Here is a 27,215-nt window from a genome sequence, read left to right as displayed (position 1 = left end):
CTCCATATCTATAAATGTCACATACAAATCCATCTGTTTCTCCAAATATTGTTCACACACTTTCTTGGAAGCAAACACTTGATCCACACATCCTCTACCAATTCTGAAACCAGTCTCTTTTCCCATCAGTCTGAATATTTGCACATGCCTTCACCCTTTCAATCATCGCCTTCCTATACAACTTACCAAGTACACTCAACAAACTTATGCCTCTGTAGTTTGAGCATTCACATTCATTCCCCCTGCCTTTGCATAGTGGCACTATCCATGCATTTCGCCAACCCTCAAGCACCTCATTATACTCCATACATACACTGAAAGTCCTACTCAATTAATCAACAACACAGTCACCCCCTTTCTTAATAAATTCAACTGCGATAACATCCGCTTCAGCGCCTTGTCACAATTCATCTTACGTAAGGCTTTATCTAACTCTTTTTTCTTTACCAGACCATTCTCCCTGATTCTCTCACTTCGCACACCACCCCGATCAAAACACCCTATATCTGCCACTCTATCATCAAACACATTCAATAGTCATTCATAATACTCACTCCATCTCCTCTCCCCTTCACCAATATCTGTTGCCAGTTCCCCTTTTGCCTCTTTCACCCGAGTTCCCATTTTTTCTCTTGTTTTCCTTCCAAAACACCTTATTGTCCCTAAAGTTTGCTAGTACTCGCTCAACCCAACTCTCATTCGTCAGCCTCTTAACCTCCTGCCAATTTCTCTCATACATCCCCCGGTCGTTTACTTGCAACTATTCATTTTCATTCTATTACTCACTACCCTTTTTCAGTCTACCTACCTCCTCCCACCTTTCGCTTGGTACATGCATCTCTTGCACACGCCATCGCTGCTTCCCCAAATACTTCTCATTCCTCACCCACACACCATGCTTCATTTACTCTCACGTTTTGCCATTCTTCATTCAATCTCTCCTGGTATTTCTCCCCATAAGTCTCTTTTCCAAGCACGCTTACTCTCGCCCTCTCTTCGGACCGATATTGTTATCTCTTTTCCGAAAACCTTCACAAATCTTCACTCTTGCATCAAAAAGACAATCATGAGATATATCATCAGCTGCTTCTCTCAGCACATTCATATACAAAGGTTCCAATTTCACACTCTTGTATATCTTGCTCACAGACGTGTATGTCTCTTCTTTAAACCAGGCATTCGCTGTACCTGCTGTTTCTCACCACACAACTTCGCAAGTCATAAAATGAAGGTAGAGAGCCTAGTGTCATTTGGGGAGCGTTAAAGAATAATCATAGAGTTTAGGTTGTCCGATACTCTGATATCTTTTGAAGGGATTATGTTCTCTTCTGTGCATGGCTTTTGTTATCTGTTGTTTTATAGAGTTGTGGTAGTCTTTCAGTATTATCAAGCTTTCAGTAAAGTGCTGATTAGTTAGTGATGTTACGTTGCCGTTGTATATGTTGTTAAGGGCCCGAAACTACATATGTTGCAGGAACATAATATAAAACTCTCTATCTCCACTACAATTGTTGACCCAAAGAGTTTGACCCCTTCTGGCCACACTACCACGCATGAACTTCAAAGACCTCGGTCCAACAATCATCATATTGTCTACGTCACTGCTCTGATTTGTACCACTACAAGATGTGATTCATTCCTGTTTCGTTCTTTCTATTCTGTTGTATCATTTATAATGAATGTGACTGAGGATAGGCAGTGATCGTGTGTTCGAAAAGTCTCATGTATTTCAGGAATACAGTGGAAAATGAATATGACATTATATCAATTCACACTTTATCTGATGAAGCGAAACGTGTGATGAGAAAACCTGAAAATACAACAAACAGTTAATGAATGTTAAGCAAACATTGGCCGTTAACAAGCAGTCCACACATAGGATTAATGAGATAATCTGACTAACTCAAACGTTCATTCCACCACTACATCATGAGCTGGTTACCAACATGATAAGCTTCAGTTACCTCAAATCATACAGTCCTCGTCCTGCCGAAGACCACTGAGTAAAGTGTGAGTAAGGAATGCACAAGTTACTTCAACAAGGCTGGAGATGTGTATATAAGACAATATGTTGCAGAGTGTTTCTATGATTCCTTGCATGAGACAAATCAAACGAGTCACGATAGATATAACACTAATGACTTAATATTGTCGTACAACAACATAAAATTTCTTGAATTCGTCCATTCTGAAAGCATTAGGGGTATTTATTCACCGTAAGATACGGTGCTGATGTAATCCTACCTCACACCTCTATAGAGGGTTACCTTTGGTTGATGGGAAGGACCAGAGGACTGGCCTTGCGGACGATCATGGCGAACACGTAAGGCAAGAACAACTCCCTCGAAGTGTAGAAGTCACAAAGGCCTGTTAGGGAGCAGGGAGAGAGGTATATATCGTCCCAGTGGCATAAGTTTAATCCTATAAGAAAGCAATCGAGTGTTACTTTATCGTATGCATCTTACATATCCAAGCATCTAGTGTGACCGTATTTACATTTCTGTTAAACAATATACTCAGTGTGAGAAGATTTGACAACGAGAAACTATATAGAAAGGTCAGTGAGTGGTGAAAGAGAAAAGAGAGGTGTTTGGACGATACTTGCAAGGAAAGAGTGCAAATAACTGGGAGATGTATAAAAGGAAGAGGCAGGAGGTCAAGAGAAAGGTGCAAGGGCTGAAAAAAAGGCAAATGAGAATTTGGGTAAGAGTGTATCATTAAACTTTAAGGAGAATAAAAACATGCTTTGGAAGGAGGTAAATAACATGCATAAGACAAAAGAACAAATGGGAACATCGGTAAAGGGTGCAAATGGGGAGGTAATACAAGTAGTGATGGAGTAAGAAATAGATGGAGTGAATATTTTCAAAGTTTGTTGAATGAGTTTGATAGAGTGGCGGACACAGGGTGTTTTGGTCGGGGTGGTGTGCAAAGTTAAGGAGATTGGTTTGCTTAAGAGGGAAGAGGTATTGAAGGCTTTCAGGAAAATGAAATTTGTCAACCCGACGGGTTTGGATGGCAATGCAATGGAATTAATTAAAAAAGGGGGTGACTGTGTTATTGATTGGTTGGTAAGATATTCAATGTATGGATGGACCATAGTGAAGTGCCTGAGTATTGGCGGTATTCATGCATAGCGTCATTTTACAAAGGCAAAGGGTATAAAGGTGAAGGTTCAAACTACAGAGGCATAGGTCGTTCAATATTCCTGGGAAATTGCATGGGAGGGTATTAAGAGGGTGAAGGCGTGTACAGAGCATCAGATTGGTGAAGAGCAGTGTGGTTTCAGGAGTGATAGAGGATGTGTGGATCAGGTGTTTACTTAGAAGAGTGAATGTGAGAAATACTTAGAAAAACAGGCGGATTTGTATATAGCATTTCTGGATCTGGAGAGGGCATACAGTAGGGCTGATAGAGATGCGCTGCGGAAAGTCTTAAGAGTATATATGGTGTGCGAGGTAAGTTCCTAAAAGTGAAAATATTTACCAAGGATGTAGGGCATCTGTACGAGTAGGGAGAGAGGGGAGTGATTGGTTGCCAGTAAATGTCGGTCTACTGCAGGGGTGTGTGATGTCCCTATGGTTGTGTAATTTGCTTATAGATGGGGTGCTTAGTGAGGTGAGTGCAAATGTTGTTGGGGGAAGGGTGAAGATAGACATAAGGGAGTTTGGGAAGTGTCTCAGTTGCTGTTTGCCGATGGTACAACTCTAGTGGATGACCCGTGTGAGAAACTGCAGAAACTGGCGACTGGGTTTAGAAAAGTGTGTGAAGGAGAAAGTTGACAGTAAATGTAAATAAAAGAAAGTTTATCAGGTTCAGGAGGCTGGAGGGACAAGTTAATTGGGATTTTAGTTTGAATGGAGGAAAACTAGAAGAAGTGGGAAGTTTTAGATATCTTGAAGTGGACTTAGAAGAGGACGGAGATTTGGAAGCAGAACTGAGTGACAAGATATGGGGAGGGACGAAGGTTTTGAGAGCGATAAAGAATTTTTGATAGGAGAGAACGTAACACCGAAGAGCAAAAATGGGTATATTTGAAGGAATATTGGTTCCAAAAATGTAATATGGTTCCCAGGCAAGGACATTAGATAGGATTTTACAGAGGAGGATGGATGTGTTAGGAATGAAAAGATTGAGGACAATATCAGATGTAAGCTGCATTCATCGAAAAAGTAATGAAAAAAAAGATATATATATATATATATGTATATATATATATATATATATATATATATATATATATATATATATATATATATATATATATATATATATATATATATATATATATATATATATATATATATATATATATATTTTTTTTTTTTTTTTTTATACTTTGTCGCTGTCTCCCGTGTTTGCGAGGTAGCGCAAGGAAACAGACGAAAGAAATGGCCCAACCCCCCCCCCCCCCCATACACATGTACATACACACGTCCACACACGCAAATATACATACCTACACAGCTTTCCATGGTTTACCCCAGACGCTTCACATGCCTTGATTCAATCCACTGACAGCACGTCAACCCCTGTATACCACATCGCTCCAATTCACTCTATTCTTTGCCCTCCTTTCACCCTCCTGCATGTTCAGGCCCCGATCACACAAAATCTTTTTCACTCCATCTTTCCACCTCCAATTTGGTCTCCCTCTTCTCCTCGTTCCCTCCACCTCCGACACATATATCCTCTTGGTCAATCTTTCCTCACTCATTCTCTCCATGTGACCAAACCATTTCAAAACACCCTCTTCTGCTCTCTCAACCACGCTCTTTTTATTTCCACACATCTCTCTTACCCTTACGTTACTTACTCGATCAAACCACCTCACACCACACATTGTCCTCAAACATCTCATTTCCAGCACATCCATCCTCCTGCGCACAACTCTATCCATAGTCCACGCCTCGCAACCACACAACATTGTTGGAACCACTATTCCTTAAAACATACCCATTTTTGCTTTCCGAGATAATGTTCTCGACTTCCACACATTCTTCAAGGCTCACAGAATTTTCGCCCCCTCCCCCACCCTATGATCCACTTCCGCTTCCATGGTTCCATCCGCTGCCAGATCCACTCCCAGATATCTAAAACACTGCACTTCCTCCAGTTTTTCTCCATTCAAACTCATCTCCCAATTGAATTGACCCTCAACGCTACTGTACCTTGCTCTTATTCACATTTACTCTTAACTTTCTTCTTTCACACACTTTAGCAAACTCAGTCACCAGCTTCTCCAGTTTCTCACATGAATCACCCACCAGCGCTGTATCATCAGCGAACAACAACTGACTCACTTCCCAAGCTCTCTCATCCCCAACAGACTTCATACTTGCCCCTCTTTCCAAAACTCTTCCATTCACCTCCCTAACAACCCCATCCATAAACAAATTAAACAACCATGGAGACATCACACACCCCTGCCGCAAACCTACATTCACTGAGAACGAATCACTTTCCTCTCTTCCTACACGTACACATGCCTTATATCCTCGATAAAAACTTTTCACTGCTTCTAACAACTTGCCTCCCACACCATATATATATATATATATATATATATATATATATATATATATATATATATATATATATATATATATATATATATATATATATATATATATATATATATATATATATATATATATATATATATATATATATATATATATATATATATATATATATATATATATATATATATATATATATATATATATATATATATATATATATATATATATATATATATATATATATATATATATATATATATATATATATATATATATATATATATATATATATATATATATATGTATATGTATATATACATATATATATATATATATATATATTTTTTTTTTATTATACTTTGTCGCTGTCTCCCGCGTCTGCGAGGTAGCGCAAGGAAACAGACGAAAGAAATGGCCCAACCCCCACCCCCCCATACACATGTATATACATACGTCCACACACGCAAATATACACACCTACACAGCTTTCCATGGTTTACCCCAGACGCTTCACATGCCCTGATTCAATCCACTGACAGCACGTCAACCACGGTATACCACATCGCTCCAATTTACTCTATTCCTTGCCCTCCTTTCACCCTCCTGCATGTTCAGGCCCCGATCAAACAAAATCTTTTTCACTCCATCTTTCCACCTCCAATTTGGTCTCCCTCTTCTCCTCGTTCCCTCCACCTCCGACACATATATCCTCTTGGTCAATCTTTCCTCACTCATTCTCTCCATGTGCCCAAACCACTTCAAAACACCCTCTTCTGCTCTCTCAACTACGCTCTTTTTATTTCCACACATCTCTCTCACCCTTACGTTACTCACTCGATCAAACCACCTCACACCACACATTGTCCTCAAACATCTCATTTCCAGCACATCCATCCTCCTGCGCACAACTCTATCCATAGCCCACGCCTCGCAACCATACAACATTGTTGGAACCACTATTCCTTCAAACATACCCATTTTTTGCTTTCCGAGATAATGCTCTCGACTTCCACACATTCTTCAAGGCCCCCAGAATTTTCGCCCCCTCCCCCACCCTATGATCCACTTCCGCTTCCATGGTTCCATCCGCTGCCAGATCCACTCCCAGATATCTAAAACACTTCACTTCCTCCAGTTTTTCTCCATTCAAACTCACCTCCCAATTGACTTGACCCTCAACCCTACTATACCTAATAACCTTGCTCTTTTTCACATTTACTCTTAACTTTCTTCTTCCAAACACTTTACCAAACTCAGTCACCAGCTTCTGCAGTTTCTCACATGAATCAGCCACCAGCGCTGTATCATCAGCGAACAACAACTGACTCACTTCCCAAGCTCTCTCATCCCCAACAGACTTCATACTTGCCCCTCTTTCCAAAACTCTTTCATTTACCTTCCTAACAACCCCATCCATAAACAAATTAAACAACCATGGAGACATCACACACCCCTGCCACAAACCTGCATTCACTGAGAACCAATCACTTTCCTCTCTTCCTACATGTACACACGCCTTACATCCTCGATAAAATCTTTTGACTGCTTCTAACAACTTTCCTCCCACACCATATATTCTTAATACCTTCCACAGAGCATCTCTATCAACTCTATCATATGCCTTCTCCAGATCCATAAATGCTACATACAAATTAATTTGCTTTTCTAAGTATTTCTCACATACATTCTTCAAAGCAAACACCTGATCCACACATCCTCTATCACTTCTGAAACCACACTGCTCTTCCCCAATCTGATGCTCTGTACATGCCTTCACCCTCTCAATCAATACCCTCCCATATAATTTACCAGGAATACTCAACAAACTTATACCTCTGTAATTTGAGCACTCACTCTTATCCCCTTTGCCTTTGTACAATGGCACTATGCACGCATTCCGCCAATCCTCAGGCACCTCACCATGAGTCATACATACATTAAATAACCTTACCAACCAGTCAACAATACAGACACCCCCTTTTTTAATAAATCCCACTGCAATACCATTCAAAACCTGCTGCCTTGCCGGCTTTCATCTTCCGCAAAGCTTTCACTACCTCTTCTCTGTTTACCAAATCATTTTCCCTAACCCTCTCACTTTGCACACCACCTCGACCAAAACACCCTATATCTGCCACTCTATCATCAAACACATTCAACAAACCTTCAAAATACTCACTCCATCTCCTTCTCACATCACCACTACTTGTTATCACCTCCCCATTTGCGCCCTTCACTGAAGTTCCCATTTGCTCCCTTGTCTTACGCACTTTATTTACCTCCTTCCAGAACATCTTTTTATTCTCCCTAAAATTTAATGATACTCTCTCACCCCAACTCTCATTTGCCCTTTTTTTCGCCTCTTGCACCTTTCTCTTGACCTCCTGTCTCTTTCTTTTATACATCTCCCACTCAATTGCATTTTTTCCCTGCAAAAATCGTCCAAATGCCTCTCTCTTCTCTTTCACTAATACTCTTATTTCTTCATCCCACCACTCACTACCCTTTCTAATCAACCCACCTCCCATTCATTTTTTTCATTCATTTCAAGCTAGAAGTTTCAGTTTTCTAAATTGTTTCTTACATTTTTCATATGTATATATATGTATGTGTGTGTGTGTGTATATGTGCGTGTGTATGTGTATATGTGTGTATGTGTATATGTATATATATATATATATTATCCCTGGGGATAGGGGTGAAAGAATACTTCCCACTTATTCCTCGCGTGTCGTAGAAAGCGACTAGAGGGGACGGGAGCGGGGGGACAGAAATCCTCCCCTCCTTGTATTAACTTTCTACGAATGGGAAACAGAAGAAGGAGTCACGCGGGGAGTGCTCATCCTCCTCGAAGGCTCAGAGTGGGGTGCCTAAATGTGTGTGGATGTAACCAATATGTGAAAAAAGGATAGATAGGTAGTATGTTTGAGGAAAGGAACCTGGATGTTTTGGCTCTGAGTGAAACGAAGCTCAAGGGTAAAGGGGAAGAGTGGTTTGGGAATGTCTGGGGAGTAAAGTCAGGGGTTAGTGAGAGGACAAGAGCAAGGGAAGGAGTAGCAATACTCCTGAAACAGGAGTTGTGGGAGTATGTGATAGAATGTAAGAAAGTAAATACTCGATTAATATGGGTAAAACTGAAAGTTGATGGAGAGAGGTGGGTGATTATTGGTGCATATGCACCTGGGCATGAGAAGAAAGATCATGAGAGGCAAGTGTTTTGGGAGCAGCTAAATGAGTGTGTTAGTGGTTTTGATGCACGAGACCGGGTTATAGTGATGGGTGATTTGAATGCAAAGGTGAGTAATGTGGCAGTTGAGGGAATAATTGGTATACATGGGGTGTTCAGTGTTGTAAATGGAAATGGTGAAGAGCTTGTAGATTTATGTGCTGAAAAAGATCTGGTGATTGGAAATACCTGGTTTAAAAAGCGAAATATACATAAGTGTACGTATGTAAGTAGGACAGATGGCCAGAGAACGTTATTGGATTACGTGTTAATTGACAGGCGTGCGAAAGAGAGTCTTTTGGATGTAAATGTGCTGAGAGGTGCAACTGGAGGGATGTCTGATCATTATCTTGTGGAGGCAAAGGTGAAGATTTGTATGGGTTTTCAGAAAAGAAGAGTGAATGTTGGGGTGAAGAGGGTGGTGAGAGTAAGTGAGCTTGGGAAGGACACCTGTGTGAGGAAGTACCAGGAGAGACTGAGTACAGAATGGAAAAAGGTGAGAACAATGGAAGTAAGGGGAGTTGGGGAGGAATGAGATGTATCTAGGGAATCAGTGATGGATTGAGCAAAAGATGCTTGTGGAAGGAGAAGAATGGGAGGTGGGTTGATTAGAAAGGGTAGTGAGTGGTGGGATGAAGGAGTAAGATTATTAGTGAAAGAGAAGAGAGAGGCATTTGGTCGATTTTTGCAGGGAAAAAATGCAATTGAGTGGATGATGTATAAAAGAAAGAGACAGGAGGTCAAGAGAAAGGTGCAAGAGGTGAAAAAGAGGGCAAATGAGAGTTGGGGTGAGAGAGTATCATTAAATTTTAGGGAGAATAAAAAGATGTTCTGGAAGGAGGTAAATAAAGTGCGTAAGACAAGGGAGCATATTGGGACTTCAGTGAAGGGCGCAAATGAGGAGGTGATAACAAGTAGTGGTGATGTGAGAAGGAGATGGAGTGAGTATTTTGAAGGTTTGTTGAATGTGTTTGATGATAGAGTGGCAGATATAGGGTGTTTTGGTCGAGGTGGTGTGCAAAGTGAGAGAGTTAGAGAAAATGATTTGGTAAACAGAGAAGAGGTAGTAAAAGCTTTGCGGAAGATGAAAGCCAGCAAGACAGCAAGTTTGCATGGTATTGCAGTGGAACTTATTAAAGAATGGGGTGGCTGTATTATTGACTGGCTGGAAAGCTTATTTAATGTATGTATGACTCACGGTGAGGTGCCTGAGGATTGGCGGAATGCGTGCATAGTGCCATTGTACAAAGGCAAAGGGGATAAGAGTGAGTGCTCAAATTACAGAGGTATAAGTTTGTTGAGTATTCCTGGTAAATTATATGGGAGGGTATTGATTGAGAGGGTGAAGGCATGTACAGAGCATCAGATTGGGGAAGAGCAGTGTGGTTTCAGAAGTGGTAGAGGATGTGTGGATCAGGTGTTTCCTTTGAAGATTGTATGTGAGAAATATTTAGAAAAGCAAATGGATTTGTATGTAGCATTTATGGATCTGGAGAAGGCATATGATAGAGTTGATAGAGATGCTCTGTGGAAGGTAATAAGAATATATGGTGTGGGAGGCAAGTTGTTAGAATCAGTGAAAAGTTTTTATCGAGGATGTAAGGCATGTGTACGTGTAGGAAGAGAGGAAAGTGATTGGTTCTTAGTGAATGTAGGTTTGCGGCAGGGGTGTGTGATTTCTCCATGGTTGTTTAATTTGTTTATGGATGGGTTGTTAGGGAGGTGAATGCAAGAGTTTTGGAGAGAGGGGCAAGTATGAAGTCTGTTGGGATGAGAGATCTTGGGAAGTGAGTCAGTTGTTGTTCGCTGATGATACAGCGCTGGTGGCTGATTCATGTGAGAAACTGCAGAAGCTGGTGACTGAGTTTGGTAAAGTGTGTGAAAGAAGAAAGTTACGAGTAAATGTGAATAAGAGCAAGGTTATTAGGTACAGTAGGGTTGAGGGTCAAGTCAATTGGGAGGTGAGTTTGAATGTAGAAAAACTGGAGGAAGTGAAGTGTTTTAGATATCTGGGAGTGGATCTGGCAGCGGATGGAACCATGGAAGCGGAAGTGGATCATAGGGTGGGGGAGGGGGCGAAAATTCTGTGAGCCTTGAAGAATGTGTGGAAGTCGAGAACATTATCTCGGAAAGCAAAATTGGGTATGTTTTAAGGAATATTGTTTCCAACAATGTTGTATGGTTTCGAGGCGTGGGCTATGGATAGAGTTGTGCGCAGGAGGATGGATGTGCTGGAAATGAGATGTTTGAAGTCAATGTGTGGTGTGAGGTGGTTTGATCGAGTAACTAACGTAAGGGTAAGAGAGATGTGTGGAAATAAAAAGAGCGTGGTTGAGAGAGCAGAAGAGGGTGTTTTGAAATGGTTTGGGCATATGGAGAGAATGAGTGAGGGAAGATTGACCAAGAGGATATATGTGTCGGAGGTGGAGGGAACGAGGAGAAGAGGGAGACGAAATTGGAGGTGGAAAGATGGAGTGAAAAAGATTTTGTGTGATCGGGGCCTGAACATGCAGGAGGGTGAAAGGAGGGTAAGGAATAGAGTGAATTGGAGCGATGTGGTATACCGGGGTTGACGTGCTGTCAATGGATTGAATCGGGGCATGTGAAGCGTCTGGGGTAAAGCATGGAAAGCTGTGTAGGTATGTATATTTTGCGTGTGTGGACGTATGTATATACATGTGTATGGGGGTGGGTTGGGCCATTTCTTTCGTGTGTTTCCTTGCGCTACCTCGCAAACGCGGGAGACAGCGACAAAGCAAAAAAAATAAAAAAATAAAAAAAAATATATATATATATATATATATATATATATATATATATATATATATATATTACCGATGTATAAGTTTGTTGATTATTCCTGGGAGACTATATGGGAGAGTTTTGATTGAGAGGGTGAAGGCATGTACAGAGCATCAGATTGGGGAGAAGCAGTGTGGTTTCAAAAGCGATATATGATATGTGGATCAAGTTTTTTGCGTTGAATAATATATGTGAGAAATACTTAAAAATGGAAATGGTTTTGTATGGAGCATTTATAGATATATATATATATATATATATATATATATATATATATATATATATATATATATATATATATATATATATATATATATATATATATATATATTACCGATGTATAAGTTTGTTGATTATTCCTGGGAGACTATATGGGAGAGTTTTGATTGAGAGGGTGAAGGCATGTACAGAGCATCAGATTGGGGAGAAGCAGTGTGGTTTCAAAAGCGATATATGATATGTGGATCAAGTTTTTGCGTTGAATAATATATGTGAGAAATACTTAAAAATGGAAATGGTTTTGTATGGAGCATTTATAGATTTGGAGAAGTGATATGTTAGAGTTGATAGAGATGATTTGTGGAAGGTATTCAGAATATATGATCTGGGAGGCAAATTGTTGGAAGGAGTGAAAAGTTTTTATCGATATATATATATATATATATATATATATATATATATATATATATATATATATATATATATATATATATATATATATATATATATATATATATATATATATATATATATAAATATATATATATATATATATATATACACGAATAAAGTGCATATGAACGCGCACCTTCATAGAACATACAAACCTATATAGGGAATAATTGGTATACATGGGGTGTTCAGTGTTGTAAATGGAAATAGTGAAGAGCTTACAGATTTATGTGCTGAAAAAGGACTGGTGATTGGAAATACCTGGTTTAAAAAGTGAGATATACATAAGTATACGTATGTAAGTAGGAGAGATGGCCAGAGAGCGTTATTGGATTACGTGTTAATTGACAGGCGCGCTAAAGAGAGTCTTTTGGATGTTAATGTGCTGAGAGGTGCAACTGGAGGATTGTCTGATCATTATCTTGTGGAGGCTAAGGTGAAGCTTTGTATGAGTTTTCAGAAAAAAAAAAGTGAATGTTGGGGTGAAGAGGGTGGTGAAAGTAAGTGAGCTTGGGAAGGAGACTTGTGTGAGGATGTACCAGGAGAGACCGAGTACAGAATGGAAAAAGGTGAGAACAATGGAAGTAAGGGGAGCGAGGGAGGAATAGGATGTATTTAGGGAATCAGTGATGGATTGCGCAAAAGATGCTTGTGGCATGAGAAGAGTGGGGAGTGGGTTGATTAGAAAGGGTATTCAGTGGTGGGATGAAGAAGTAAGATTATTAGTGAAAGAGAAGAGAGAGGCATTTGGACGATTTTTGCAGGGAAAAAATGCAATTGAGTGGGAGATGTATAAAAGAAAGAAACAGGAGGTCAAGAGAAAGGTTGAAGAGGTGAAAAAGAGGGCAAATGAGAGTTGGGGTGAGAGAGTATCATTAAATTTTAGGGAGAATAAAAACATGTTCTGGAAGGAGGTAAATAAAGTGCGTAAGACAAGGGAGCAAATGGGAACTTCAGTGAAGGGCGCAAATGTGGAGGTGATAACAAGTAGTGGTGATGTGAGAAGGAGATGGAGTGAGTATTTTGAAGGTTTGTTGAATGTGTTTGATGATAGAGTGGCAGATATAGGGTGTTTTGGTCGAGGTGGTGTGCTAAGAGAGAGGGTTAGGGAAAATGATTTGGTAAGCATAGAAGAGGTAGTAAAAGCTTTGCGGAAGATGAAAGCCAGCAAGGCAGCAGGTTTGGATGGTATTGTAGTGGAATTTGTTAAAAAAGGGGGTGACTGTATTATTGACTGGTTGGTAAGGTTATTTAATTAATGTATGACTCATTGTGAGTTGCCTGAGGATTGGCGGAATGCGTGCATAGTGCCATTGTACAAAGGCAAAGGGGATAAGAGTGAGTGCTCAAATTACAGAGGTATAAGTTTGTTGAGTATTCCTGGTAAATTATATGGGAGGGTATTGATTGAGAGGGTGAAGGCATGTACAGAGCATCTGATTGGGGAAGAGCAGTGTGGTTTCAGAAGTGGTAGAGAATGTATGGATCAGGTGTTTGCTTTGAAGAATGTATGTGAGAAATACTTAGAAAAGCAAATGGATTTGTATGTAGCATTTATGGATCTGGAGAAGGCATATGATAGAGTTGATAGAGATGCTCTGTGGAAGGCAAGTTGTTAGAAGCAGTGAAAAGTTTTTATCGAGGATGTAAGGCATGTGTACGTGTAGGAAGAGAGGAAAGTGATTGGTTCTCAGTGAATGTAGGTTTGCGGCAGGGGTGTGTGATGTCTCCATGGTTGTTTAATTTGTTTATGGATGGGGTTGTTAGGGAGGTGAATGCAAGAGTTTTGGAAAGAGGGGCAAGTATGAAGTCTGTTGGGGATGAGAGAGCTTGGGAAGTGAGTCAGTTGTTGTTCGCTGATGATACAGCGCTCGTGGCTGATTCATGTGAGAAACTGCAGAATCTGGTGACTGAGTTTGGTAAAGTGTGTGAAAGAAGAAAGTTAAGAGTAAATGTGAATAAGAGCAAGGTTATTAGGTACAGTAGGGTTGAGGGTCAAGTCAATTGGGAGGTAAGTTTGAATGGAGAAAAACTGGTAAAGTAAAGTGTTTTAGATATCTGGGAGTGGATCTGGCAGCGGATGGAACCATGGAAGCGGAAGTGGATCATAGGGTGGGGGAGGGGGCAAAAATCCTGGGAGCCTTGAAGAATGTGTGGTAGTCGAGAACATTATCTCGGAAATCAAAGATGGGTATGTTTGAAGGAATAGTGGTTCCAACAATGTTGTATGGTTGCGAGGCGTCGGCTATGGATGGAGTTGTGCGCAGGAGGATGGATGTGCTGGAAATGAGATGTTTGAGGACAATATGTGGTGTGAGGTGGTTTGATCGACTAAGTAACGTAAGGGTAAGAGAGATGTGTGGAAATAAAAAGAGTGTGGCTGAGAGAGCAGAAGAGGGTGTTTTGAAATGGTTTGGGCACATGGAGAGAATGAGTGAGGAAAGATTGACCAAGAGGATATATGTGTCGGAGGTGGAGGGAATGAGGAGAAGTGGGAGACCAAATTAGAGGTGGAAAGATGAAATGAAAAAGATTTTGTGTGATCGGGGCCTGAACATGCTGGAGGGTGAAAGGAGGGCAAGGAATAGAGTGAATTGGATCGATGTGGTATACCGGAGTTGACGTGCTGTCAGTGGATTGAATCAGGGCATGTGAAGCGTCTGGGGAGAACAATGGAAATCTGTGTAGGTATGTATATTTGCGTGTGTGGACGTATGTATATATATGTGTATGGGGGTGAATTGGGCCATTTCTTTCGTCTGTTTCCTTGCGCTACCTCGCAAATGCGGGAGACAGCGACAAAACAAAAATATATATATATATATATATATATATATATATATATATATATATATATATATATATATATATATATATATATATATATATATGCTACTACGTATGTGAATCAAGAACCATTGCAACACAAACCTCGCCAGGTGGTAGTGTCCCGCAGGGTATCGAGACAGACTTCCCCAGAACTTTTTTAAAGGGGAAGTAAATGTTTATAGTTGTGTTACTGGTGTGATAGAATTCATACATTGTGCTCTGACAAGAAAGTAGTAAAATTGAAAGAAAATGTATCTTAGACATTGAAGCTTATTCTTTTTTTTTTTTTTCAAAGTGATAGAGATGGAAAGCAAAAAGGTGTTTTTCATAAATGTATTGGAAAAGTTGAGGTCCAGATAAATTTTTGGTCTGTCAATGCTTTATTATGGCGGATGACCAACTACCTACCGTCATGTATCCAAGATATGGTTGTACTTTGTGTAATGAAAAAAATCGAGAAACATCATAAGCCAATATTCCTGTTTCATGATAAGAGAAGTGGACCAGGCAGTATGATACAGTGGTTAAGTTGATGAAAACTACTATTGACGTTTGTGTAAAGGAATTATACATTTCCCTTTTCCATAGCCAGAGGTTAAACCATTATGTGACATTCATTTTTTCATTTCATTTCAAACTAGAAGTTTCAGTTTTCTAAATTATTTCTTACATTTTTCATATTTATATATATATGTATATGTGTGTATGTGTGTATATGTGCGTATGTATGTGTATATATATATATATATATATATATATATATATATATATATATATATATATATATATATATATATATATATATATATATATATATATATACATATATGTATATATATATATATATATATATATATATATATATATATATATATATATATATATATATATATATATATATATATATATATATATATGCATATATATGTATATTATCCCTGAGGATAGGGGTGAAAGAATACTTCCCACGCATTCCTCGCGTGTCGTAGAAGGCGACTAGAGGGGACGGGAGCTGGGGGCCAGATATCCTCCCCTCCTTGTATTTTTTAACTTCCTAAAATGGGAAACAGAAGAAGGAGTCACGCGGGGAGCTCTCATCCTCCTCGAAGGCTCAGACTGGGGTGTTTAAATGTGTGTGGATGTAACCAAGATGTGAAAAAAGGAGAGATAGGTAGTATGTTTGAGGAAAGGAACCTGGATGTTTTGGCTCTGAGTGAAACGAATCTCAAGGGTAAAGGGGAAGAGTGGTTTGGGAATGCCTTGGGAATAAAGTCAGGGGTTAGTGAGAGGACAAGAGCAAGGGAAGGAGTAGCAGTACTCCTGACACAGGAGTTGTGGGAGTATGTGATAGAATGTAAGAAAGTAAATTCTCGATTAATATGGGTAAAACTGAAAGTTGATGGCGAGAGATGGGTGATTATTGGTGCATATGCACCTGGGCATGAGAAGAAAGATCATGAGAGGCAAGTGTATTGGGAGCAGCTGAATGACTGTGTTAGTGGTTTTGATGCACGAGACCGGGTTATAGTGATGGGTGATTTGAATGCAAAGTTGAGTAATGTGGCAGTTGAGGGTATAATTGGTATGCATGGGGTGTTCAGTGTTGTAAATGGAAATGGTGAAGAGCTTGTAGATTTATGTGCTGAAAAAGGACTGGTGATTGGGAATACCTGGTTTAAAAAGCGAGATATACATAAGTATACGTAGGTAAGTAGGAGAGATGGCCAGAGAGCGATATTGGATTACGTGTTAATTGGCAGGTGCGCGAAAGAGAGACTTTTGGATGTTAATGTGCTGAGAGGTACAACTGGAGGGATGTCTGATCATTATCTTGTGGAGGCTAAGGTGAATATTTGTATGGGTTTTCAGAAAAGAATAGTGAATGTTGGGGTGAAGAGGGTGGTGAGAGTAAGTGAGCTTGGGAAGGAGACTTGTGTGAGGAAGTACCAGAAGAGACTGAGTACAGAATGGAAAAAAGGTGAGAACAATGGAAGTAAGGAGAGTGTGGGAGGAATGGGATGTATTTAGGGAATCAGTGATGGATTGCGCAAAAGATGCTTGTGGCATGAGAAGAGTGGGAGGTGGGTTGATTAGAAAGGGTAGTGAGTGGTGGGATGAAGAAGTAAGATTATTAGTGAAAGAGAAGGGAGAGGCATTTGGACGATTTTTGCAGGGAAAAAATGCAATTGAGTGGGAGATGTATAAAAGAAAGAGACAGGAGGTCAAGAGAAAGGTTGAAGAGGTGAAAAAGAGGGCAAATGAGAGTTGGGGTGAGAGAGTATCATGAAATTTTAGGGAGAATAAAAAGATGTTCTGGAAGGAGGTAAATAAAGTGCGTAAGACAAGGGAGCAAATGGGAACTTCAGTGAAGGGCGAAATGGGGAGGTGATAACAAGTAGTGGCGATATAAGAAAGAGATGGAGAGAGTATTTTGAAGGTTTGTTGAATGTGTTTGATGATAGAGTGGCAGATGTAGGGTGTTTTGGTCGAGGTGGTGTGCAAAGATAGAGGGTTAGGGAAAATGATTTGGTAAACAGAGAAGAGGTAGTAAAAGCTTTGCGGAAGATGAAAGCCGGCAAGGCAGAAAGTTTGGATGGTATTGCAGTGGAATTTATTAAAAAAGGGTGTGACTGTATTATTGACTGGTTGGTAAGGTTACTTTATGTACGTATGACTCATGGTGAGGTGCCTGAGGATTGGCGGAATGCGTGCATAGTGCCATTGTACAAAGGTAAAGGGGATAAGAGTAAGTGCTCAAATTTCAGAGGTATAACTTTGTTGAGTATTCCTGGTAAATTATATGGGAGGGTATTGATTGAGAGGGTGAAGGCATGTACAGAGCATCACATTGGGGAAGACCAGTGTGGTTTCAGAAGTGGTAGAGGATGTGTGGATCAGATGTTTGCTTTCAAGAATGTATGTAAGAAATACTTAGAAAAGCAAATGGATTTGTATGTAGCATTTATGGATCTGGAGAAGGCATATGATACAGTTGATAGAGATGCTGTGTGGAAGGTATTAAGAATATATGGTGTGGGAGGCAAGTTGTTAGAAGCAGTAAAAAGTTTTTATCAAGGATGTAAGGCATGTGTACGTGTAGGAAGAGAGGAAAGTGATTGGTTCTCAGTGAATGTAGGTTTGCGGCAGGGGTTGTGATGTCTCCATGGTTGTTTAATTTATTTATGGATGGGGTTGTTAGGGAGGTAAATGCAAGAGTTTTGGAAGAGGGGCAAGTATGAAGTCTGTTGTGGATGAGAGAGCTTGGGAAGTGAGTCAGTTGTTGTTCGCTGATGATACAGGTCTGGCGGTTGATTCATGTGAGAAACTGCAGAAGCTGGTGACTGAGTTTGGTAAAGTGTTTGAAAGAAGAAAGTTAAGAGTAAATGTGAATAAGAGCAAAGTTATTAGGTACAGTAGGGTTGAGGGTCAAGTCAATTGGGAGGTAGGTTTGAATAGAGAAAAACTGGAGGAAGTAAAGTCTTTTAGATATCTGGGAGTGGATCTGGCAGCGGATGGAACCATTGAAGTGGAAATGGATCATAGGGTGGGGGAGGGGGCGAAAATCCTGGGAGCCTTGAAGAATGTGTGGAAGTCGAGAACATTATCTCGGAAAGCAAAAATGTGTATGTTTGAAGGAATAGTGGTTCGAACAATTTTGTATGGTTGCGAGGCGTGGGCTATGGATATATATATGTATGTATATAAGAAGAGTGAATGTTGGGGTGAAGAGGGTGGTGAGAGTAAGTGAGCTTGGGAAGGAGACTTATATGAGGAAGTACCAGGAGAGACTGAGTACAGAATGGAAAAAGGTGAGAACAATGGAAGTAAGGGGAGTGGGGGAGCAATGGGATGTATTTAGGGAATCAGTGATGGATTGCGCAAAGGATGCTTGTGGCATGAGAAGAGTGGGAGGTGGGTTGATTAGAAAGGGTAGTGAGTGGTGGGATGAAGAAGTAAGAGTATTAGTGAAAGAGAAGAGAGAGGCATTTGGACGATTTTTGCAGGGAAAAAATGAAATTGAGTGGGAGACGTATGAAAGAAAGAGACAGGAGGTCAAGAGAAAGGTGCAAGAGGTGAAAAAGAGGGCAAATGAGAGTTGGGGTGAGAGAGTATCATTAAATTTTAGGGAGAATAAAAAGATGTTCTGCAAGGAGGTAAATAAAGTGCGTAAGACAAGGGAGCAAATGGGAACTTCAGTGAAGGGCGCAAATGGGGAGGTGATAACAAGTAGTGGTGATGTGAGAAGGAGATGGAGTGAGTATTTTGAAGGTTTGTTGAATGTGTTTGATGATAGAGTGGCAGATATAGGGTGTTTTGGTCGAGGTGGTGTGCAAAGTGCGAGGGTTAGGGAAAATGAGTTGGTAAACAGAGAAGAGGTAATAAAAGCTTTGCGGAAGATGAAAGCCGGCAAGGCAGCAGGTTTGGATGGTATTGCAGTGGAATTTATTTAAAAAGGGGGTGACTGTATTGTTGACTGGTTGGTAAGGTTATTTAATGTATGTATGACTCATGGTGAGGTGCCTGAGGATTGGCGGAATGCGTGCATAGTGCCATTGTACAAAGGCAAAGGGGATAAGAGTGAGTGCTAAAATTACAGAGGTATAAGTTTGTTGAGTATTCCTGGCAAAATATATGGGAGGGTATTGATTGAGAGGGTGAAGGCATGTACAGAGCATCAGATTGGGGAAGAGCAGTGTGGTTTCAGAAGTGTTAGAGTATGTGTGAATCAGGTGTTTGCTTTGAAGAATGTATGTGAGAAATACTTAGAAAAGCAAATGGATTTGTATGTAGCATTTATGGATCTGGAGAAGGCATATGATAGAGTTGATAGAGATGCGCTGTGGAAGGTATTAAGAATATATGGTGTGGGAAGCAAGTTGTTAGAAGCTGTGAAAAGTTTTTATCGATGATGTAAGGCATGTGTACGTGTAGGAAGAGAGGAAAGTGATTGGTTCTCAGTGAATATAGGTTTGCGTCAGGGGTGTGTGATGTCTCCATGGTTGATTAATTTGTTTTTGGATTGGGTTGTTAGGGAGGTGAATGCAAGAGTTTTGGAAAGAGAGGCAAGAATGAAGTCTGTTGGGGATGAGAGAGCTTGGGAAGTGAGTCAGTTGTTGTTCGCTGATGATACAGCGCTGGTGGCTGATTCATGTGAGAAACTGCAGAAGCTGGTGACTGAGTTTGGTAAAGTGTGTGAAAGAAGAAAGTTAAGAGTCAATGTGAATAAGAGCAAGGTTATTAGATACAGTAGGGTTGAGGGTCAATTCAATTGGGAGGTGAGTTTGAATGGAGAAAAACTGGAGGAAGTGAAGTGTTTTAGATATCTGGGAGTGGATCTGGCAGCGGATAGAACCATGGAAGCGGAAGTGGATCATAGGGTGGGGGAGGGGCGAAAATTCTGGGAGCCTTGAAGAATGTGTGGAAGTCGAGAACATTATCTCGGAAAGCAAAAATGGGTATGTTTGAAGTAATAGTGGTTCCAACAATGTTGTATGGTTGCGAGGCGTGGACTATGGATAGAGTTGTGCGCAGGAGGATGGATGTGCTGGAAATGAGATGTTTGAGGAAAATGTGTGGTGTGAGGTGGTTTGATCGAGTAAGTAACGTAAGGGTAAGAGAGATATGTGGAAATAAAAAGAGCGTGGTTGAGAGAGCAGAAGAGGGTGTATTGAAATGGTTTGGTCACATGGAGAGAATGAGTGAGGAAAGATTGACCAAGAGGATATATGTGTCGAAGGTGGAGGGAACGAGGAGAAGAGGGAGACCAAATTGGAGGTGGAAAGATGGATTGAAAAAGATTTTGTGTGATCGGGGCCTGAACATGCAGTAGGGTGAAAGGAGGGCAAAGAATAGAGTGAATTGGAGCGATATGGTATAACGGGGTTGACGTGCTATCAGTGGATTGAATCAAGGCATGTGTATGGGGTGGGTTGGGCCATTTCTTTCGTCTGTTTCCTTGCGCTACCTCGCAAACGCGGGAGACAGCGGAAAAGCAAAAAAAAAAAAAAAAAAAAAGTATATATATATATATATATATATATATATATATATATATATATATATATATATATATATATATATATATATATATATATATATATATATATATATATGTATATATATATATATATATATATATATATATATATATATATATATCTCTTTTTTTTTCTTTTTTCTTTTGCTTTGTCGCTGTCTCCCGCGTTTCCGAGGTAGCGCAAGGAAACAGACGAAAGAAATGGCCCAACCCACCCTCATACACATGTATATTCATACGTCCACACACGCAAATATACATACCTACACAACTTTCCATGATTTACCCTAGACGCTTCACATGCCCTGATTCAATTCAAACAGCACGTCAACCCCGGTATACCACATCGATCCAATTCACTCTATTCCTTGCCCGCCTTTCATCCTCCTGCATGTTCAGGCCCCGATCATACAAAATCTTTTTCACTCCATCTTTCCACCTCCAATTTGGTTTCCCATTTCTCCTCATTCCCTCCACCTTCGACACATATATCCTCTTGGTCAATCTTTCCTCACTAATTCTCTCCATGTGCCCAAACCATTTCAAAACACCCTCTTCTGCTCTCTCAACCACGCTCTTTTTATTTCCACACATCTCTCTTACCCTTACGTTACTTACTCGATCAAACCACCTCACACCACACATTGTCCTCAAACATCTCATTTCCAGCACATCCATCCTCCTGCGCACAACTCTACCCATAGCCCATGCCTCGCAACCATACAACATTGTTGGAACCACTATTCCTTCAAACATACCCATTTTTGCTTTCCGAGATAATGTTCTCGACTTCCACACATTCTTCAAGTCTCCCAGGATTTTTGCCCCCTCCCCCACCCTATGATCCACTTCCGCTTCCATGGTTCCATCCGCTGCCAGATCCACTCCCAGATATCTAAAACACTTTACCTCCTCCAGTTTTGCTCCATTCAAACTTAACTCCCAATTGACTTGACCCTCAACGCTACTGTACCTAATAACCTTGCTCTTATTCACATTTACTCTTAACTTTCTTCTTTCACACACTTTACCAAACTCAGTCACCAGCCACTGCAGTTTCTCACATGAATCAGCCATCAGCGCTGTATCATCAGCGAACACCAACTGACTCACTTCCCAAGCTCTCTCATCCCCAACAGACTTCATACTTGCCCCTCTTTCCAAAACTCTTGCATTTACCTCCCTAACAACCCCATCCATAAACAAATTAAACAACCATGGAGACATCACACACCCCTGCCGCAGACCTACATTCACTGAGAACCAATCACTTTCCTCCCTTCCTACACGTACACATGCCTTACATCCTCGATAAAAACTTTTCACTGCTTCTAACAACTTGCCTCCCACACCATACATTCTTAATACCTTCCACAGAGCATCTCTATCAACTCTATCATATGCCTTTTCCAGATCCATAAATGCTACATACAAATCCATTTGCTTTTCGAAGTATTTCTCACATACATTCTTCAAAGCAAACACCTGATCCACACATCGTCTACCACTTCTGAAACCACACTGCTCTTCCGCAATCTGATGCTCTGTACATGCCTTCACCCTCTCATTCAATACCCTCCCATATAATTTACCAGGAATACTCAACAAACTTTACCTATGTAATTTGAGCACTCACTCTTATTCCCTTTGCCTTTGTACAATAGCACTATGCACGCATTCCGCCAATCCTCAGGCACCTCACCATGAGTCATACATATATTAAATAACCTTACCAACCAGTTAATATTACAGTCACCCCCTTTTCTAATAAATTTCACTACAATACCATCTAAACCTGCTGCCTCTCCGGCTTTCATCTTCCTCAAAGCTTTTACTACCTCTTCTCTGTTTACCAAATCATTTTCCCTAACCCTCTCACTTTGCACACCACCTCGACCAAAACACCCTATATCTTCCACTCTATCATCAAACACATTCAACAAACCTTCAAAATACTCACTCCATCTCCTTCTCACATCACCACTACTTGTTATCACCTCCCCATTTGCCCCCTTCACTGAAGTTCCCATTTTCTCCCTTGTCTTACGCACTTTATTTACCTCCTTCCAGAACATCTGTTTATTTTCCCTAAAATTTAATGATACGCTCTCACCCCAACTCTCATTTGCCCTCTTTTTCAGCTCTTGCACCTTTCTCTTGACCTCCTTTCTCTTTCTTTTATACATCTCCCACTCAATTGCATTTTTTCCCTGCAAAAATCGTCCAAATGCCTCTCTCTTCTCTTTCACTAATAATCTTACTTCTTCATCCCACCACTGAATACCCTTTCTAATCAACCCACCTCCCACTCTTTTCATGCCACAAGCATCTTTTGCGCAATCCATCACTGATTCCCTAATTACACATCCCATTCCTCCCCCACTGCCCTAACTTCCATTGTTCTCACCTTTTTCCATTCTGTACTCAGTCTCTCCTGGTACTTCCTCACACAAGTCTCCTTCCCAAGCTCACTTACTCTCACCACCCTCTTCACCCAACATTCACTCTTCTTTTCTGAAAACCCATACAAATCTTCACCTTAGCCTCCACAAGATAATGATCAAACATCCCTCCAGTTGCACCTCTCAGCACATTAACATCCAAAAGTCTCTCTTTCGCACGCCTGTCAATTAACACGTAATCCAATAACGCTCTCTGGCCATCCCTCCTACTTACATACGTATACTTATGTATATCTCGCTTTTTAAACCAAGTATTCCCAATCACCAGTCCTATTGCAGCACATAAATCTGTAAGCTCTTCACCATTTCCATTTACAACACTGAACACCCCATGTATACCAATTATTCCCTCAACTACCACATTACTCACCTTTGGGTTCAAATCACCCATCACTGTAACCCGTTTTCGTGCATGAAACCCACTAACACACTCATTCAGCTGCTCCTAAAACACTTGCCTCTCATGATCTTTCTTCTCATGCCCAGGTGCATATGCACTAATAATCACCCATCTCTCTCCATCAACTTTCAGTTTTACCCATATTAATCGAGACTTTACTTTCTTACATGCTATCACATACTCCCACAACTCCTGTTTCAGGAGTACTGCTACTCCTTCCCTTCCTCTTGTCCTCTCACTAACCCCTGACTTTATTCCCAAGACAATCCCAAACCTCTCTTCGCCTTTACCCTTGAGCTTCGTTTCATTCAGAGCCAAAACATCCAGGTTCCTTTCCTCAAACATACTACCTATCTCTCCTTTTTTCACATCTTGGTTACATCCACACACATTTAGACACCCTAGTCTGAGCCTTCGAGGAGGATGAGCACTCCCCGCGTGACTCCTTCTTCTGTTTCCCATTTTATAAAGTATATATATATATATATATGATAGAGTTGATAGAGATGCTCTGTGGAAGGTATTAAGAATATATGGTGTGGGAGGCAAGTTGTTAGAAGCAGTGAAAATTTTTTATCGAGGATGTAAGGCATGTGTACGTGTAGGAAGAGAGGAAAGTGATTGGTTCTCAGTGAATGTAGGTTTGCGGCAGGGGTGTGTGATGTCTCCATGGTTGTTTAATTTGTTTATGGATGGGGTTGTTAGGGAGGTAAATGCAAGAGTCTTGGAAAGAGGGGCAAGTATGAAGTCTGTTGGGGATGAGAGAACTTGGGAAGTGAGTCAGTTGTTGTTCGCTGATGATACAGCGCTGGTGGCGGATTCATGTGAGAAACTGCAGAAGCTGGGGACGGAGTTTGGTAAAGTGTGTGGAAGAAGAAAGTTAAGAGTAAATGTGAATAAGAGCAAGGTTATTAGGTACAGTAGGGTTGAGGGTCAAGTCAATTGGGAGGTGAGTTTGAATGGAGAAAAACTGGAGGAAGTGAAGTGTTTTAGATATCTGGGAGTGGATCTGTCAGCGGATGGAACCATGGAAGCGGAAGTGGATCATAGGGTGGGGGAGGGGGCGAAAATTTTGGGAGCCTTGAAAAATGTGTTGAAGTCGAGAACATTATCCCGGAAAGCAAAAATGGGTATGTTTGAAGGAATAGTAGTTCCAACAATGTTGTATGGTTGCGAGGCATGGGCTATGGATAGAGTTGTGCGCAGGAGGATGGATGTGCTGGAAATGAGATGTTTGAGGACAATGTGTGGTGTGAGGTGGTTTGATCGAGTAAGTAACGTAAGGGTAAGAGAGATGTGTGGAAATAAAAAGAGCGTGGTTGAGAGAGCAGAAGAGGGTGTTTTGAAATGGTTTGGGCACATGGAGAGAATGAGTGAGGAAAGATTGACCAAGAGGATATATTTGTCGGAGGTGGAGGGAACGAGGAGAAGAGGGAGACCAAATTGGAGGTGGAAAGATGGAGTGAAAAGGATTTTGTGTGATCGGGGCCTGAACATGCAGGAGGGTGAAAGGAGGGCAAGGAATAGAGTGAATTGGAGCGATGTGGTATACAGGGGTTGACGTGCTGTCAGTGGATTGAATCAAGGCATGTGAAGCGTCCGGGGTAAACCATGGAAAGCTGTGTAGGCATGTATATTTGCGTGTGTGGACGTGTGTATGTACATGTGTATGGGGGGGGTTGGGCCATTTCTTTCGTCTGTTTCCTTGCGCTACCTCGCAAACGCGGGAGACAGCGACAAAGTATAAAAGAAAAAAAAAAAAAAAAAAAAAAAAATATATATATATATATATATATATATATATATATATATATATATATATATATATATATATATATATATATATATATATATACTTATTATTTATTTTGCTTTGTCGCTGTCTCCCGCGTTTGCGAAGTAACGCAAGGAAACAAACGAAAGAAATGGCCCAACCCACCCCCATACACATGTATATACATAAACGTCCACACACGCAAATATACATACCCATATATCTCAATGTACACATATATATACACACACAGACACATACATATATACACATGCACACAGTTCACACTGTCTGCCTTTATTCATGTCCATCGCCACCTCGCCACATATGGAATAATCTCCCCCTCCCCCCTCATGTGTGCGAGGTAGCGCTAGGAAAAGACCACAAAGGCACCATTCGTTCACACTGAGTCTCTAGCTGTCATGCAATAATGCTCGAAACCATAGCTCCCTTTCCACATCCAGGTCCCACACAATTTTCCATGGGTTACCCCAGACGCTTCACATGCCCTGATTCAATCCATTGACAGCACGTCGACCGTGGTATACCACATCGATCCAGTTCACTCTATTCCTTGCCCGCCTTTCACCCTCCTGCATGTTCAGGCCCCGATAGCTCAAAATCTTTTTTACTCCATCTTTCTACCTCCAATTTGGTCTCCCACTTCTCCTCGTTCCCTCCATATACGACACATATATCATCTTGGTCAATTTTTCCTCACTCATTCTCTCCATGTGCCCAAACCATTTCAAAACACCAACTACTGCTCTCTCAACCACGCTCTTTTTTTTCCACACACCTCTCTTACCTTTACATTACTTACTCGATCAAACCATCTCACTTCACATATTGTCCTCAAACATCTCATTCCCAGCACATCCATCCTCCTCCGCACAACTCTATCCATAGCGCACGTTTCACAACCATACAACATTGTTGGAACCACTATTCCTTCAAACATAGCCATTTTTGCTTTCGGAGATAACGTTCTCGACTTCCACACATTCTTCAAGGCTCGCAGGATTTTTGCCCCCTCCCCAACCCTATGATTCCCTTCAGCTTCCATGGTTCTATCCGCTGCCAGATCCACTACCAGATATCTAAAACACTCTACTTCCTCCAGTTTTTCTCCATTCAAACTTACCTCCCAATTGACTTGACCCTCAACCCTACTGTACCTAATAACCTTGCTCTTATTCACATTTACTCTTAACATTCTTTTTTCAAACACTTTTCCAAATTCATTCACCAGCTTCTGCAGTTTCTCACATGAATCAGCCACCAGCGCTGTATCATCAGTGAACAACAACTGACTCACTTCCCAAGCTCTCTCATCCCCAACAGACATCATACTTGCCCCTCTTTCCAAAACTTTTGCATTCACCTCCCTAACAACCCCATCCATAAACAAATTAAACAACCATGGAGACATCACACACCCCTGCCGCAAACCTACATCCCTGAGAACCAATCACTTTCCTCTCTTCC

At 40.7% G+C, this 27,215-nt stretch overlaps 1 protein-coding gene across 1 annotated transcript in view; it reads right to left on the bottom strand.

The window, feature by feature from the left end:
• The window catches only part of LOC139753935 (probable glutamate receptor), a 133,967-nt gene that overhangs the window by 1,971 nt on the left and 104,781 nt on the right, over positions 1 to 27,215 (bottom strand). The window contains exon 10 of the mRNA XM_071670894.1: positions 2,268 to 2,367. Coding sequence (XP_071526995.1) covers positions 2,268 to 2,367 — 100 coding nt within the window. The remainder of the gene's footprint in view (positions 1 to 2,267; positions 2,368 to 27,215) is intronic.

Source organism: Panulirus ornatus, chromosome 16 (genome assembly GCF_036320965.1).
Source record: "Panulirus ornatus isolate Po-2019 chromosome 16, ASM3632096v1, whole genome shotgun sequence".
Classification (NCBI taxonomy): domain Eukaryota; kingdom Metazoa; phylum Arthropoda; class Malacostraca; order Decapoda; family Palinuridae; genus Panulirus; species Panulirus ornatus.
This window is presented reverse-complemented; position numbering and strand designations above follow the sequence as displayed.